At 45.5% G+C, this 17,901-nt stretch overlaps 1 protein-coding gene across 2 annotated transcripts in view; it reads right to left on the bottom strand.

Moving 5' to 3' along the window:
- Positions 1-3,541: 3,541 nt before the first annotated feature.
- The window catches only part of HPSE2 (heparanase 2 (inactive)), a 698,714-nt gene continuing 684,354 nt past the window's right edge, over positions 3,542-17,901 (bottom strand). For both annotated transcript variants that reach the window (XM_058543725.1, XM_058543726.1), the window contains one exon: positions 3,542-6,239. In XM_058543725.1, coding sequence (XP_058399708.1) covers positions 6,074-6,239 — 166 coding nt within the window. In that variant the 3' untranslated portion in view covers positions 3,542-6,073. The remainder of the gene's footprint in view (positions 6,240-17,901) is intronic.

Below are 17,901 nucleotides of genomic sequence, written 5' to 3' on the forward strand. Positions count from 1 at the left end.
ATCAAAGTTTTGTGCTACTTTTTCATGAATGTCTTAGTCTGTTCGGGCTGCTATAACAAAAATACCACAGACTGGGTGGCTTATAAACAACAGAAATTTATTCCTCACAGTTCTGGAGGCTGGGAAGTCTAAGACCAAGGCTCTGGCAGATTCCGTGTCTGATGAGAGCCTGCTTCCTGGTTCATAGGAATCTTTTAGATGTGTCCTCACATGCTGGAAGGGGCAAAGGAGCCCTCTGGGGTCTCTCCTTTTTTTTTTTTTATTGATGTCATAATAGTTTATAACATTGTGAAATTTTTGTTGTACATTATCGTTTGTCAGTCACCATATAAATATATCCCTACACCCCTTGTGCCCACCCCCCAACTCTCTTCCCCCTGTCTGAGGTGTCTTTTATAATCCCGTTTGTGAGGGCTCCACTGTCATGACCTAATCACCTCCCAAAGGCCCCACCTCCAAGTACCATCACATTAGAGATTAGGTTTCAACATATGAATTTTAGGGCAACACAGACATTCAATCGATAGCAATGACTTCATGGAACAGACACTGCTTGCCTTACCCCATTACCACCAACTGAACTTTACATGATCTACTAATAAGAAATAAACTTCGACTGTGTTAAGCCATTGAGATTCTGGGGTTTACCTGTTATTGCAGCTAACAGTTACTTTAACATAGTCAATGACGTCTAACTTCAATAATAAAATTTAATTTCTACAGAGTACTTGAAGCAAAGCTTGTGAGGAAGGGGAGAGGGAGAGGGCAGCAACCGTGAAATCAAAGATCTCCAGCATGTGTTAGTTCATCAGGCAATCAGTCTTAAGGTCAAGGTGTAGTGTGGACAGCAGTGGCCTCTCTCTCCCCACAGAATACCCTGAGAACAGAAAGTTAGAGTATTCACATTTTATTACTTACAAAACATTACCTCAAAATATAAACTACCTCATGGACCCAAACTCTCTGCAATCACCAGGCAAATAGAAACCTTAATATAATCTGTTTTCTGGAAGAAAATATTAACACGTGTTAAAATCGCCTGCGCAGAGAAGAAATTTTCCCTGGGAGGTGTTCCTGCACTCATTTTGCCAACTTCCAGATGAGTAAAACTACGGTTTCTTTTTGCTTCTTCCGAAAATATAGTTTATTAGATAACATTTACAACTTGAAAAAGAATCCTAGAATATTTTCATGAACAATAATTCGAAGAGAAATGTTCATGATGTGCGCTGTAAAGAAAGGCCCCTTTTCTCTGCTGGGTGCATGGGACAGGGGGATTTGTTCAGGAGCCAGTCATCTGGAAGCAGGTCAGGGCTCCCAGGGCTCCCAGGGGCTGCTCTGGTGTTTGGAAGGAAGTGGGTGCCAAAGCAGTTAATTTGCTGTATTTTGGCCTTCTTGTTTTAGAGTGATATTTGCAAATACTATCCATTGGGTGATAGTTAATGGATTTATTATTTAGTCTAGGAAGGCGAAGAGAAACTTCGTGGCGGGAGGAGGAGGAGTGCTCTTAGAGGCAGTACAGGTGTGGTTGCTGACTCCACCTGCCACTTACCTCCAGGACTTAGAAATATCAAGAATCATCACCTATGTTGGGTGGTGGGAGTGGCCCTTGAAATTGTTCTGCAGAAAAACACAGAGGGAGAGGAGCAGATCAGGAAGGCCACTGGTGGGCCAAGGTGAGCCTGGATTCAAAATTCTACAGCCAAGGCTGGTCATGGCCCTACTCACTACTCATCAGAGCTGCTAGTCGGCTTCCTCAAATCCAAGATCAACTGTCCTGGGTGAAGGCACTTTTAGGGTTCTCTGTAGACACACACAGGATGCTAAGAAAGCCAGCTGTGGGCAACACAGAGGTAAGAAAGAGTTGGCCACAGCAAGTCCAATGAGAGAGAGCACAGTGCAATGACAGCAGGCTTTGGAATCCAACAGATCTGGGTTCAAGTCCCAGTTATGCTACACTGCTTATCTGCATCGCCTTGGGACAAATTACTTCTCTGGTCCTCCCCAGAGTCACCACCTAGGACGGGGGTAGGAAGGCAGTTACAGGAGCCTTTGCATCCCTTTTAGTGGAACTCAGAGGGATTCCAATGCTCCAGTTATTTGCGCTGTTTCTCTTTGAGTCCCCCTTACTATTTATTTGCAATTCTGGTACATCCTAAAAAAAGATTGCGAATGATTCTATAATCAAATCTTAATTCTCTCTCTGTACAGCAGATTTCCCTGGGCTCCCGGTTGGGGATAGAGTGGCTGGCAGAGGTGAGGCTATGGAACTGGAGAGAAAGTTAGTGGAAAAGAGCAATTGGCAGTGTCCAGGCTGGGGCAGGGGTGCTGAGGTTGGACAGAGGGGGCAGTGGAGGAAGCCATGCTACATAAATGTTTATGCGCCTTCATCTTTTGCCTTCTCCAAGCCATATCTCTATTATTTTGGTTGCTCTATTGATATTTCAAATTTTTAAAGTCCTTCCCTGTCCCAGTGTTTTTACTGTCAGAGGGATCTACCTGGTTCACCTTTGCTTCTGCAGAGATTAAACATTGCCCTTTTGTTTTCAGAAAGAAAGCCGCTCTCAGTGGGTTTCCAAGGTGAATTCTGCAGCTGCATCCGTCCCAAACACAGGGACCTTGAGTGCCTCTGGCGGGGCACACCTGCAGATGCTGGGCCTGGCCTGGACCATTTGGCAGCTCAGCAGTGTACAGTCCTGCTGGATCCTCCTGGCTGCCCCACCCGGGGAGGCCCCAAAGGCTCCCTGGTGCTGAGAGCCAGTGGCAGCCTCTCAGGCAGAATCCGTCAACAACCTTTGCCCTGTCAAATGTTCAGGGCTTGGCCCCATCTGCCCGGGGACTGCCCAACTGCTCAGGAGGGGCTGGGGCTACAGAGGGCCAGTGGGCCTTTGGAAACTGTGGTTCTGGGAGTCCAGGCCTTAGTCTCACTGTGGCCCAGTTCTGGTATTTTCAAGCTTTTCTCCAGCTGGAGATAATGCTAATATCCCACAATTGCAGCTTTTTCGGGGCACTACAAGAATTGAGACTTTCTCTTCAAATAACAACGAGAATTTGTTCTGAGCCTTTGCGATAAGAAAGGAGAAAGATCATTCCTAGAGGCATGAGGAGCAGAAAATCATCTGAACAAGAGGCACAGACTTCTCATTACACATTATTATGCTTTCAAATGAGCATTTCTGCAAGCCTATTCTCTAGTATAAAATATAGTGACTCTTAAACCTTAGATTATCTCAGCCATGTCTTGTTTTAGGAGGAAGAATCCGATCTGGGGAAGCTGGTGGGTGAGCTCTTTTGTCCCAGGGCCTAGCCTGCAAGCTGCTCCCTTGATGTGCATCATGATGCTGAGTTTTGCCAAAGGCTGTCTTTTGGGGGGAATGTGAGAGGGGAATCGCTTATAAGGAGTGATCCCTACTGATTTAGTAATTACCCCCCACCCCAAAATGAAAAAGCCAGGACAGATGCCCTGTACTAAAATCCCTGCGGAATGTGATGGTATAGTGAGTTTCTCAGTATCCTTTGAACGATGCAAATACTTCTTCCATGAGACAATTGCAAAGTGAGAATTGCAGGACTCCAAAGATAAATTTTAGTGATTCCCTCCTCCCGTTTTATTAACTAAAAACAATAAAACAAAACTTAGACCGCTTAGGAGCAGCATTTAATACACAGAGAAAGACAAAAGAAGCAGGAACTGACTATATCCTGCAAGTTTAGAGGCTTAGTGAGGAATCAACACTTATTTACAGAAAGTATGTTTGAATGGAGCTCTGGAGGACCTGTGGAGAGGTGAAGGGAGTGAGTGTGTGATTGGGCAGCCACTGAGCTTGGTGGTTAAATGAACAGACTCTGGATTATTCCGAGCTCAGCAACCCATTCCGCTGGGTGACCCTGGGCAAGCTACAGACCCTGAGGGGGCTACTGTGTCTGTAAAGCAAATGAGCCCAGGGCTGGGTCCACAGGGACCTCTGGTTACTCTTGTTATTGTGAGGTGGCCCTGTGGCTGTACCTGCACCAGTATATAGAAGAGATTTTGATATCTTCATAAATTTGGAAAAATGTGGGGAAACAATCTCTTTGTCTCTCATTTCTCTTTTCCTTTCTCTTCCTCACTTTCCTCTGCTGCTTCTTTCTCTCCTTTCTACCCCGAGTCTTGGCACTTCTCTCCTCCCCTCTCAGAGCTGAAGCTTCAGCAAGAGGTGCCTGCTTCTAGAGAAGAGGAGGCCTCTCTGGGTCGCCTTGCAGCGGCAGTGTCAGGGTCTCCTCCCCTCTCAGCTGCTTCCAGGTTGAGCCACCCAGTGACCGGGTCCAGCCTGGTTCTCATTCTCACCCTTTCTTGCTCGAGTAGCATACACCTCCTGTGCTGTTCCTCCTATACCTAATAACAAGCATGTCAAAACTGAGTCCACTCTCTTCCTTACACATACAGTGAGCCTGTTGGCTTCTCTCTCCCAAATTCCCGGTTCTCCAAGCTGAGAATCCTTTACCTTCTGTCTCTCACCTTACTGTCCACTTTGCAGACTTGGCCCTAATCCTTGACTCCTTGGGTATCTTAGGCATCTCCTTGGCCTCTGGCCTCAGCAACCCTACCCCTCTCCTCCATTTCTATCCTTTCAAAGCAGCAGAAATTGTATCACTCTCTTAATTGGAATCCTATGACATTGTCAAATATCTCCTCCTTTAAAAAAAAGCGTCATTCATGTCATTTATCCTGTGAAAAAGAATCACATCCACAGAAAGAAAGTAGTGTTCAGTTGCAGCCTGTTTGCAAAGCCCCACACATACTCCTTGAATCACAGAGAATGTCCTCATCATGAACTTTAAATCACTCCACGTCCCACCTGCCCAACTTGAGAGCTTCCCACCTACCATTCCATAGTTTTCCTGTCAGACCTGTCTCCAGATTCCCCGTTCCTCAAAATGGCTGACTGAAAGCTTTGTTCCGTGCTCAGATAAGCTGGTCTGGGCCAGGATGGACCTGGTCCTCTTTAATGCCCAGATTAGATATCTGCCTGGTAAATGCACTGAGAGGCACACAGCTACTTGGGAGGAGGCAGAAAGGCTGGATTCAGTTGCGTCTTAACGGTGATGACCTTTGGTTTACACCTCTTTTTTTTCCTAATGGTTTTGGTCAACCAAACAAGTAAGGGCTTACCCTTCTCAAATTCGAGGAAGGTCTAATTATTTGCTTTGTTCAGTTGGTGAGTGCGTGTGTGTCTGTGTTTGGCGGTTTGACGTGCTTTCTCTTTGTACTAAAACTCTCTCCCTCACAGCCACATGACGGATGATGATGGCTTTTTGTGGTGCCTAATACATTGCTCTCCACTCAATGAATATTGTTACCTGACTCCCATTCCAACCCCAGGGGTATCTGGATTTACAGAGGAATAGAACCTTCTTACAAAATCTGGAGTATGATTGCAATTTTACTTTTGAAGCACCCGCTTCCCAGAGGAATAGCCATTGATTGATGCCACTGTCAGAAACCCAGATGCACACACTCATACATCAGCCTGGAAATTACAGAAACAGCTCGCCCAGCAGGCCGGTGCTGACTCACCCACTTGCGCCCCTATGGGAAGAGAGGTGATGGGAAACCCAGGGCAATAGCAGGGAGCAGACAAAGAAGTGGAGTTAGAAGAAGATTGAGCTCTCGTACGTCCCCCGCGTTTTTTCCTCGCTCATATTCCACTGGGGACAGCAGCCACAGGCTAAGATCTGTAGTTACATTGCTGTGACCAGGATCATGGGGAGTTGTTTCCTTTGTCCTGGGAGTGCACTGTCAGCTTGTCTTCATGGTGCATGTATAAGGATATACACAGCTCTACACACATATCTTCATCCTTACAGGTACAGATCATGTCTACATTTTCCTTTGGGGTGGATGTGACCTACCTAGGCTAACGTTTGACATTTATCTCTTTGGAGAGCAAATCTATGTCGATTCCAGCAGGATGGGGGCAGCAGAGGCTGCTTTGTTGCTAAGAAGATGTCTGAAAAATAAGGTTACAATTAGGGTAGAAGAGTGGACAGCAGTCCAGCAGGCACGCTGGCACCTTGTGAGTGTGAGGGTGGCTTATCGGTAGCGGCAGGCCAAAGCATTGACATTCTTGACCACATAAAAGCCCATGGTGACTGGAGGGATGACCAATGTCCGGCCGGCCCGCAGGGGGCGGGGCTTCAATTCTGGAAGGGTCCCATCATCCACCATCACTAAGGGCTGGCCGTTCAGCTGCACTGACCTGCAGTGAGGAAAAATAGCATGCAACTTGTTATTGCGTTACAAGGGAGCCATCGCAACTAAGCTGGGGCGGCCCCAGATGGCCTGATCTGTGCCCAGCTATCACTTATTGACGCTTGCTGTGCCCAGGCTCTCACCAGGTGCCTTCCTTTAATAACGCATTCAAACATCTCAGCACACTCAGAGGAAGAAACCGTCATTATCCCCATTCTACCTAGAGTGGTTACATGACTCACCCAAGGTCATACAACTTATAGGTCTGGGAGCCAGGATTTGAACACAGGTAGTCTAGGTCAACAGACCCATCATATAGACAAGTGGAAAGTCTCTGTGATGCAGAAGCTTTTCAGCTTTTTCAGACCCTTTTCAGGGTCTCATGTCCACTTTTTAAAAAAATCATAATAGCACTTTAGATTGACTTTCTACCTAAAGAGTTTTTACCTGTGGAATGATGCATAGGCTTAAGATATTTTAGAAATCTCCTATTGAACTCGTATCTTTCATTAATTTATCTGACAGATTAAAGAACTGACATCATGTGACTTGTTGAGGGCTGTTCTGAAGGAGGACAGAGATGTATCTAACGACTTTACTTTTTCTAACCTAAGAATGAATTTCCGTATCTAATAATTAATGGATGTTTCCATTTTAGCAACACAATGAAGTAGGTGATAAAATAAGGCATCTGTGATCACAATTCACCTATCTTGCTTGCTTTTATTCTTCCTGTGTACCAGCCGTCTCCAACCCTGAGAAGGGGCCACATATGGAGCACCCTCAGAGGAAAAGGGAAACAGCTCATTGCTCATCCTTGGCCTGTGGTACAGAATCCAGACAACTTCCCAGCTGCTCCAGACTAGGGAGGGATCGTACAGCCATGTACCCAGCTTGAAGCTCAGCTTTATGGGTCAGCAGAAAAGGCCAGAACCAGGCCACCAGCTGGAAACAAAACTGTGAGTCACCGTCAGAAAATCAACAGTGCGTAGTGATCACTGTTTCTGAGCCTTGCCCAACCTCCATGTGATAACACTGTAGTGATATTATCTGAGCTGTAAAGAGAATAAAATGTTAGAAATTGATATAGAGGTCTTTGTTTGGTGTTCCTTTTGTGCTGTGAATGATAGGTTTAGAGAGAGATAATCAGACCCATGCCCAATAGAGCAGTGAATTCCCAGAGAGAAGTGTGTTGTAAATTGCTCCCAACGGAGAGCTTGGCAGAGAAGCAGCTCCAGGCCTGGGCCCACATGGATAGGTTTGGGCCCAGTCCAGATCTGACAAGCCAGAGGGGCAGCCCCCCTTCTCTTGTTGGTATGACTGAAGAATGAATGAACTGAGCGAGCAGGGGACTCCTGTATGGAGAGCCAAGCCTACTTCTGGAGGGTGTAAGGTGGGAGAATTGAGATCTGAAGATCAGTGTTGACCTCATCAAATATGCAAGGAGCTTTTGCTTTAAATTCAAGTAATCTTCTCCGGTGAAGACAGCCTACTCGTTGGAGTGGGAGGCAGGGTGAGGAGAGGGGGTTCAGTTCCAAAAAAAAACGCCCAGACAGGTCTTCATAATGTATGTTCATTATTTTGTTTCAGGTGGTATGAATATCCAACAACCATATATGCACTGTCAAATACAAGTTCAATAATACAATTAATATTTCCAAGGCATATTCACTTCTCTACTTGAAAACCTTCAATGAGTCCTCTTATATACAGAATTAGGTGCAAGCCGCACCCCGCCCTCCCCCCCAGGAATTAGGTAATGCTCTTTTAGATTCAGATGACCCCAGGGTATGGATATCTTTGGGTTCTGGGAAGTGCAAAACAAAGTTTTTGCTTTGCTTTTAATTTCCATACTAATAACAAATAGTTATTCTGGAACAGGCCCCATTCTGATTTCATTATTGGTTGGTTAAAAAGCTAACTTGGAAACAGGGAGCATGGTCAAGATTCCGGACTGATCTCTAATTTCAGGAGCCCGGCCACTAACTTGCTAGGTGGCTCTGGCCAATCTCTTAACCTCACTGCCTGCAGTTTTTGCGTCTGTAAGAATGCTATATAGGCTCTAGTGTGAATGAAATGAAATAAAAAATATGAAAGTGCTCTGAAAGCATAATGAGCCATATAAGTGGGAGATGGTGTTTTTTTGTTGTTATTCTTTCCATTGTTGTTATGGGTAGATAAACTTTTGGTCTTTGTACTTGACTGCTCTGTGGCACTAAGTTTCACGGCTCCCTTCTTAAAGCCCTCTCTTCCCTTGGCTCCCATGGTGTCTCTCTCTCTCCCTCTCTCTGTCTCAGTTTTCCTCCTTTATTTCAGCATGTTGTTTCCGTTTCAGGGGGACTGTTCCCTTCTACCTGCCTCTCAGATGCTGAGGTCCTGGTGCTTTGTCCTCAGACCTCTTCTCTTCCCACACTGCGTGCTCCCCCTGGGTGCTGTTACCCACACCCAGGACTTTGATTGCTATCCACCTTTCCATGCTTCCCAAACCTGTCTGTCTGTCCCAGATCATTCTTCTGCCTTATGTATCTCCACTTGGCTGTCCCACAGGAACTTCAAAGTCACTATATCCAGAATCAAAATCGTCTACTCAAACTCTGTCCTTCTCTCTGCCTTTTTATCCACTATTTATCCGATTACCTAAGCCAGAAAGCTGGGAGTCATCTGAGACTTCTCTCCCAGTTCCCATGTCTAGGGTCACAAGTCCAATCAATTCTACCTTTTAATATTTTTGAAATCTGCTCCTTTCTCTCCATTCACTGCTATTATTTTATTTCAGACCACCCTCCTCCACCCTACTTTCCATATTGCTGACCGAGCGTCTGTTGCTGTCACTGCTTCAAACTCTCCAACACTCCTCATCCCTTCCTGTATAATACAGACGATGAAGCCTAGCTCAACTACCTCTCTAGTCTCAGATCCTGCCAGTACCCTTACTCCAGTGCTAACTAACTGTGCATCACAGACCTCTGGGGGTGGGGGTGGGATGAATCAGCAGTTATTGTAAGGATTTCATCAATAGATGCATGAACAAAGATTGTTTTACAATGAAAAACTAGCAAGTCTTGCACATAGATGAGGTAAATATTTCTCAAATGAAAATGTAAGTAGATACTGTTGGGATTAAAATACACAAGTTCATTTAAAAGTATAGTAAATATTTTTCAAATGTAAATGCCAGTAGACACTGTTGGGATTAATAAGACATAACCTGATTTAAAACTGTTATAAAATTCCTAATAGATTTTTTGGGAGGATGAGGGCATCATGTGTTTTTTTTTAAGCAAGAGATTTTAAAAGGACAATTAGTATAATGTGGGAGGGCCATGACATTTGTTGACATTACAAAGGAACCCTTGTACTTGAAGAGGCCAGCACCCTTGCCCCAGTGTGACCAAATTAAATGACCTGCAGTTCAGCTTCTGGGTCGCTGCATACGATGCTCACTCCACCTAGAACACAGCCAGCCCTCCTCCTCTGTCAGACTAACTGCCTCGGGTCCTTGCGGAACCTGCTCAGGTGTGGCCCCCTCTGGGGAACCTTCTCTGACCCCTGGGTTAGGGGGAGCCCCACCTCTGTGCTCTCTTGTACCCAAAACGTACCTATAACCACCTCACTGAACTGTAGTGATTTACCTGCTCTGTCCCTCACTGGACTGTGAGCTTGATGCAAAAAGGATTGTGTCTTTTGTCCCTAAATCCAGTGCCTAAGAGATATTTGGCACAGAGTGGGGATGAAATATTTTCTGAACAAGCAAATAGACTTTTGAGGCTCTTTTGCATTATTTCTGGTCTTCCTGAGTTGAGTTTCTCCAGCTCTAAAGAGGATCCCTGGAGACTCACCGAGTGTCTTTACAGATTTCATTAACGTACCAATTACTCTTGCTCCCAGTGGCTCTGGAGATGTTAGATAAGACCTGAATTATCGCTGCTTCTCAGTCACTCACTAGATACCTTATCCCAACCTGACAGGAGGCCATTGATCATTGCCAGTGTTTTTCATCCTTAAAAAAGATCTATATGACCATCTCTTAGCTAAGCCAACATGAGTTACTTCTGTGAGAACCTGAGTCCTCATACGTCCTTATCTACAAAGTCCCTTCATTATAAAGATGGACTGTGTGCTTTACCATCTCCATTCTATTTTTCCTGCTTACATTTTTCTTTTAATATTTATCCTGTTACCCAGTGACATCATATTACGCTAACTATTACAATAATCTTTCATTTTTATGCATTGAACAATTTATAAGTTTGCAAACATAGTCATGTTAATGATAAAAAATCACTGATTATTGAACACTGTCTATGCACAAGGCACCATGCTATTATTTATCTTGACTGTTACATTTAGTCCTTACAGCTACCAACTGAGGCAGGTGTTAGCATCCCAATATTACAGATGAGGAAATCAAAGGTCAGAGGAGTCTAAAACTCACCCAAGCTGCACAGTAAGTGGTAGAGCTGAGATTTACACTGCTGCCCTTCACCATAGTCCTATCTGGCCTTCCTTGTGATTGCTAAAGAGCCCTGTGAGGTACACAGCGCAAGTATTATTACTATTATTGTAACTTTACTATTGAGATGAGGTCAGAGAGGTTAAGTGGTGTGCACAAGGTCATATAGCTAATAGGTGGCTAAGCTAGGTCTCAAATTCAGGCCTCCTGACACCTCTTTCTACAATTTCATATTGTTCTCCAATTCCAGATGGCAATCACCAGGATTGTGTTTCTTTCTTTGAAAACCTTTCTTATCATATTTTTATCATATTCTGGGACCTCCTTACTGGCCCATGACTTTTCAAACCAAACGCTAAATGATCCAGCCTATGTTGAACTATTTCTTTTAATTCCCTAGCTGCTGAGGGCATTTAAATTATCCAAATATTAAGACAACTGCATTTTATCGCCATCTGTTTTTACAAAGTCTGAGTTACTCTGCAATTCCTAAACTTGTTTTCTTTATTTTGCATGCTATTTGAAATGGATTCAATGTCTCAATTTGGAGTCAAACCCTCTGCTCCCCAGGTCTCAGTGGGAGCCCCTTGGCCGGGTCACTCTCCTTCTCCCCCAAGCACCTGTTTACAATCTCTGGTCTTAGTGTCTTATCATACTTCTTCCTAGCCATGGATATTGAAGCAAGCTTTCAAGTGTTCTGAGGTCTCCGGGAAGCAAGTCTAGCGAGCATGCCCTTTGCCAGTCTTGAAGATAATTTGCTGGACTCTGGTGTGGTCCTGGGTGGACTTTTGTGGAGGCAGAGGCAGGGGAAGCCTAGGTATTATTGAGAGCAGCCTTGGGAGCTGGTTTCTGGTTCCGGCTGGCATATTTGGGGCTTTGAGTGGAAGGTGAAGGGACTTAGAGATACTAGTTCCACCGCAGCCACTTTGAGAAAGTGATTTGCCTTCTCTGAGCTTGGGTTTCTCTCTCTGTAAGATAGACTAGATGAACCCTAAGATTCCTTCTGCCTTTGACATTTTTCAGGAAGGTTGCCCACAGCTTAACAGCTAGCCTGAGGCAGAGTTTAGTGCCAAATTCAGAGTGATCCTGCACAAATAGAAGTTTGATCATGACATTCACCTGTCTAAATGTTCAGTAGCTCCCTGCTGATCTTAGAACATTCTCCAAAGTCCTTACAAGACCCCATAAGCAAGGCCTTTTACCTACTTCTCCAGCCCCTTAGAGGCTCACTCTAGCTCCTGCCCATTCCAGCTCCCCACCACCCACCACCTCCTTTCATTCTGTGCTGCAATTTCTCCAGTCACGATCTCTTTCATCTCAGGGTTTTTGTACATGTTGTTCCTCTGCCTGGAACCTTCTCCATACTCCCTCCCCTCTTCCAGCTTCCTTTTCCCAGCTAACTCCCACCTGTCCTTCAGGTGGCCCTCCAAAGTACTCCAATATTATCCAGGACTTCTTGGGCCTCTGTACCCATCACAGGTATTGAGATTGCTGACTGCCTGTCAGTCTGTCCACTGGACAGAAAGACCACGTGTCTGCCCTGTTCATCCTGCATTCTCCTGTCCACCAACTCAGACAGTAGGTGCTCAATAAAAGGAGTGGATATAAATATGTGGGTAGATCTAGAAGGAAAAGACACTGGACTGGAAGGCCAGAGACCTGAGTTTTAATCCAGACTCTGAGCAGGACATGTGCAGGCAGGCCTAGATACGTCACCATTTGGCTCTGGTCTTGGTTTCTGGATTGTTAAATGATCAGAGAGAGGGAGGGAGGGAAAGAAGGAGTGGGGGTCAAGGGAGAGGGAAGGAGAAGGGAGAGGAAGGGGAGTGTATAAGGATCTGAGTGTGCGCGGGAAGGGGCAGTAGGAGGCTCAATCACACGCACACCTCCCAGTTCCGACTCTGCTTCCAGTGTGCTTCCCCAGGTGCCACTGGGGGTCAGTCTTGTTCTACACAACGGTGCCGGAGAGCCCGGCTTAGTCGTGGCTCCCAGGAAGCCGAGCGCGCGCGTCTGCCGCCCAGACCGCACTCCAGTCCCGGGAAGGCTGGGAGATGTGCCTTGCACTTGGCCTCCCCGAGGAACAAACCACAGGATCAATCAAATCCCAAAAAAAACTTCGTTGCGGTCCACTTGGCAGGGGGCCCACCTGAATGTGGCTAATATTAAGGAAATGTGCGAAGCCGGGCTGCGATTCCTGCCGGAGGCTCGAGCTCCCCACCAGTGTGCAGGGAGGGGGGTCCGCGCGACTCGGCGTCTGGCTCTCCCGGCCCCGGTCCCCGGCGCCCCCTCCCTCCCCGCTGGCCGCGCACCTGTGTGCGCTTTATGGGCCCCCGAGGCCCCTCGCTGAGTTAGGAAGCTGGTATGTGCAGCTGCCCTGCCCTTCTCCAGGTCAGGGGCAGGTTAGAGCCAGGAGGGAGCCCGGCCGCGTTTGAGGACAGAAGAACCTTGCCCCTCTCCCCAGCTCTGGGAGAGGCTGTGCATCTGGGGTAGCTTAGAGAGGAAGTTCCTTTGAAATGGCCATGAGTGATCGCCACCCCCGCTGAGGAGGGCTGTTCAGGAGTGGCCACCGCAGGCCAGTGTTGCCTGGTCCTACATGCCCGACTGGAGCAAAGGCTGTAGGATGCTCACGACCCTCTCAGAGTCGCTCCTACCTCAGACGGGTCATGGGAGAATTACTTCTTCTCAAATGTGTCCTGAAGCTTTTCTCCTATGTGCTTTTTTTCTGCCTGGAATCTGGTACAAGCTGTCAAAAAGCCTAACTCTTCTCTCCAGGCCCCATGGAATGTGGCCTCCTCCACTGGGGCCTTATCTGAGAGCCCCAGCTGGAAGAGAGGCACATTCTCAGCAGCTAATTTTCAATAACACAGTGGTTCAGTGCCTTCTTGCCTATGTTAGTAGTTCAAATTAATGCTTGTTGAGTTCCACTCAGTCAACCTCTCTAGGAGTTCTCATGTGCCTAGTTGGACACTCCAATTCCTTCCTCTATTGTTGTTAAAGAGAGGAGATTAAGAGAAAGAAAAAATGGAGATGAAACTTCCTGTTCTCCTTACTCCTCCAAAAGCCCACATCTTATATGAAGTTCCTGGCCACTGAGACACTTGGAGGCCCACAAGTTCATTTGCCCTTTGTCCTCCTCTGTGAAGGCACATTGAAACAATGAGGAGTTTCGATCTAGCTTCGGTATCACTGAACAGAGAAAACACTAGGCCTCCTTTATGCAAGCAGAGCTGGGGGATTTTATAGGCAAGTTGTTAGGGATATTGGCTTTTCCTGTTTGCAGTTAGGTTTGGGTCATGATTTGATCTGTGTTCTATCCAAGTCTGTATAATAATGGTCCAAGCTATAATGGGATCCCACCATGTGCTTCTAATAGTTTAGACTAACTTGGCACACTGGGCAGACAAGGTGAGAGCCCAGCTAAGGAACCTGGATTTATACTGATATTCTTAACTCCCAGCAGATGAGAGAATCATCTTGGGGCAGTGTGGGAAGAACATTTGATTGTGCAACCGTCTCAAAGCTCCATGTCACAGGCATATCACACTTAAACCACAGGACACAATAGGAACCAGCTATAACAACCATGAAGACTTTAATATGTGGTTGTCTGTTCCCTTCCCATTGTCAGAATCAGTGCCATGATCACTGGCATTCACAGATGGTGTGTGAGGGGCATTACTCATATTCCTACTGTTCTTTATAATTGTTATATAATTGTTATATAGTGGTTATAGTCCTACTGTTCTGTTATAATTCAGTTATAACAGACATAGTCCTTACTGGCTAAGATAGAAAACATGGAAACATGCAAATGTGTAGTCAGACACATGATAATTAACACATTACACTAAGAGACAGACAGAAGGAAAATAAAACTTCTCAGCCTGGATTTTGAGGCCTCCTGCATTCTGGCCCTAATATATTTTTGTGGCCCTTCCTCTCACCCCATAAAGCATCCTATATGCCGGTCATGTGAGATAATGTGCCACGTCCCCAAACAAAATGGCCTCGAAATTTTGTACTTCTACACCTTTAGTAAGCTCATCCTATTGCCTGGAATCGCCTTCCCTCCAGCATTTCCTAGACATATGGCTCATCCTTCCAGCTCCTGCTCAATGGCCCTCAGCTCTGAGGATTTCCCCGATTCCCAGGTCAGAATTCTTCTCTCCCTTCCCTACACTCCCACTCTCCTGTATTTACCCTCTTGTGGTCTGTGTTGTCTTAGAGTTAAAGAATCCTCTGTGGGGAGGGACCAGGTTTCCCCAGCCCTGGTTGTGTGGAGCTGGAAGAGACAGTGCCAGGTCAGAAGCATCCCCTTTATAGGCATCTACCGGTGAGATGGATAGAGTCAGGTAAGAGGGCAGGTGTGGGTGTGTGTGTGCACACATGAACAGACAGGTTTTCCATATGTGAGAGTATGAGATAGAGTCCATAAACCACGCCCAAAATTAGTTCCATTACTATAAGATCATGGCTCCCTGGATACCTATTCAAATATGGTAAATCAAAGGGACAAATATCTCAGTTTTATCGGATTTTGACGGTGTTTCCTATAGTATCAGGTGCACTGGTGTACCCTCAAAAGGGAAAAATAAGATGACCCAGGTGGCACAGGCTCTATTCCAGGGTCCACAGATGTCAAAGTACAAAGAGTGTGGTGATCCTGAGTCATTCTTGCGAAGGTGAGCAGGGAAGAGGTTGTCTGCCAAGTGGTTGCTGGTGTGTGGTAGTCGGTCCACAGTTTGTGCTCCAGCCCCTTGTCTGGAATGAACCATATCCCGTGGTGGGCTCCCCATGCTTGGCAGCCAAAGAAATACTGATTCACGGCCCAGGCCCTGCTATAGGGATGAGCTGGATTAGGGCTTTTCAGTTCCCTGGGGCTTATGTTTGTCCATCACCCAAACCACAGCCCTTGAAGGGTGTGGAGAAAGGAGAAGACAAGGGCTGTTTCTTCTCAGTCCACCAGAACTGCCTACATATTCTGCTTCCCTGCCGCTCAGTTTAGAATCAACTGCTCGGAAACATGTTAGCTTTACCCTAAAGTGCTCATTTACCAGTGTTTCATCTGGGTCATCTGGAATAGAATGGACCAGATCTCTGCCTGCAACGAGGGTCCCCAAGTGAGTGGACGTGGGAGGGGAGACCATAGCCTTTATGGACAGCTATGCAGAGAGATTCCAGCTGCTGGGAGTGAGCTGGAAGAAAATGTATTCTGGAGCAGAGAACAAATGAAAAACTCAGAAAATAACAGTGAAAACACTAGATTTCTAAACATCTTGGTTTAAGATGTCAAGTCACTGTAAAATATAAAAGCATTTTATAATCCTCTAATCTGCACAGTGATCTGTACATTACTAATATGGGAGTTAAAACAAAACAAACAATAAAACCTTTGGGAGGCGTACACATCCTCCCCTTAGTCATAGAGAACTCCCAGGGGCTCATGGCATGTTCACACCTTTGGCAAAATGGCTTAGTGCCTGAATGAAGAATATAACCTGGGTGAAATCAAAGTTGCAAATCAACTGGGATCTTGTTCCAGCGTTTTCTAGACGGACAATGGTTCTCAACCATGGCCACATATTTAAATCACTTGGGGAGCTTTAAAAAATACTGGTGCCTGGGTCCCAGCCCAGAAATTTTGGTTTAATTGGTCTGGGGTGCAGCTTGGGCAACAGGGTTTTTAAAGCTCCCCGGATGATTCCAAGTCTAGCCACGGTTGAGCACCAGGGCTGAAGAAAGAGTGGGGATGTGTTTGCAGCTGGGGGTGGAGGGGAATCAAAGAGGTTTCTAACCACTACGTTCTGAATTTATGTTGAATAAAAAGAGCTTTTCTTACTCTTTTGGAGTACCATGTCAGGAGGCCACATTTTTTAACCTAAAAGAAAGATGTGAACTTTTCAAAGGCATGTTTTTTTGTCATATAGTCTGAAGTGAGCATTTCTGCTATTTCAACAGAACTGCTTCATTTAATGTTTTTCGCTGTCGTGTGTATTCTGGTGAGATGAAAATGCTCCTCAATACGTACCAGGGAAGTGTGTGTGTAGCACTTCACATGATGAATTAAGAACTGAATCAGATGAAGCATTTGCACGGATAATGAACTCTGCATTTTTTAACACTGAGAAGAAAAATTCTGTGCTTTTCTTGAAGGGCAAGTTCTATATAGTCATTTAGATTTCTCTTGGGTCCTGGGCTGTGTGACAGAGAGCTCCCTACAGACAGAGTGGTTCAAGCTCTCTTCAGGCAAGAGGAACTAAATATATCATTCAGTACCTTCACTATATTTTCCAGATAAGTATATAATTATTTACTTAGTTAACACTATATACATTGGTTATAGTTACTGCCTCTTTATGAGCCACAAAGCACCCTCAAATGAGCACAAGGGTTAAAAGAATCCAAATTCCTCTAAGTTTCAGTGAGTAAGCTCACATTAAGTACAGATTTGTAAGGCTCACTTCTCTCTATATTTACTTCTCTTTATTTTTTCTACACACTGACTCAGAGCCTTAAGTATAAGTATTTTTATAAATAAATATACTCATATATATTTATATTTCTACTTTTACAGTGTCTATTTCAGACTTTCTGAACTGGAACAGTGACTTGAACCTTGCTGGTTAGAGTAAGTACCACCTTCCTGCTCACTCATGGCCAGCTCATAATTCTTCCCAATCCCACCCAATCCTACCCAATCCCAGGCACCTTTCTTGCCACTCAGTGCTCCTGGCCTCTGTGGCTTATCTTTCCTCCTGAGGGGCTCTGAGTGGCCTTTCAAAAAGGCTGCAGATGATGTGGTTACATCTGTACCAGCAGGGCCTTTTCCTCCAGGTAAAAGAGGTCGAGGTCTCCATCCTAATGCATGCTTTTTAAAAAAGAACCTTCTTTTTTTCTGACATCTTAAACCACCACCTGAAGCCTTGCATGGGTTAACAGGTTTCCTCACACACTCTCAGCCTGAACAGCACTACTGATGTTCTTTATCTCTTATAGTACATCAAAACAAATTCCAAATGCATTAAAGAAATGAGTATAAAAAAATGAATCCGAAAAAGAAACTAGAAGAAAATAAAGACACATATTTATCTGATTTGAGGAACATAAATACATACACATATAAGTGGAATGGAAGAAACCACAAAGCAGGGGCCAGCGTGGTGGTGCAAGTGGTTAAGTGCTCACGCTCCGCTTCGGCGGCCCCGGGGTTCCCAGG

This window comes from Diceros bicornis, chromosome 6 (genome assembly GCF_020826845.1).
Source record: "Diceros bicornis minor isolate mBicDic1 chromosome 6, mDicBic1.mat.cur, whole genome shotgun sequence".
Classification (NCBI taxonomy): Eukaryota; Metazoa; Chordata; class Mammalia; order Perissodactyla; family Rhinocerotidae; genus Diceros; species Diceros bicornis.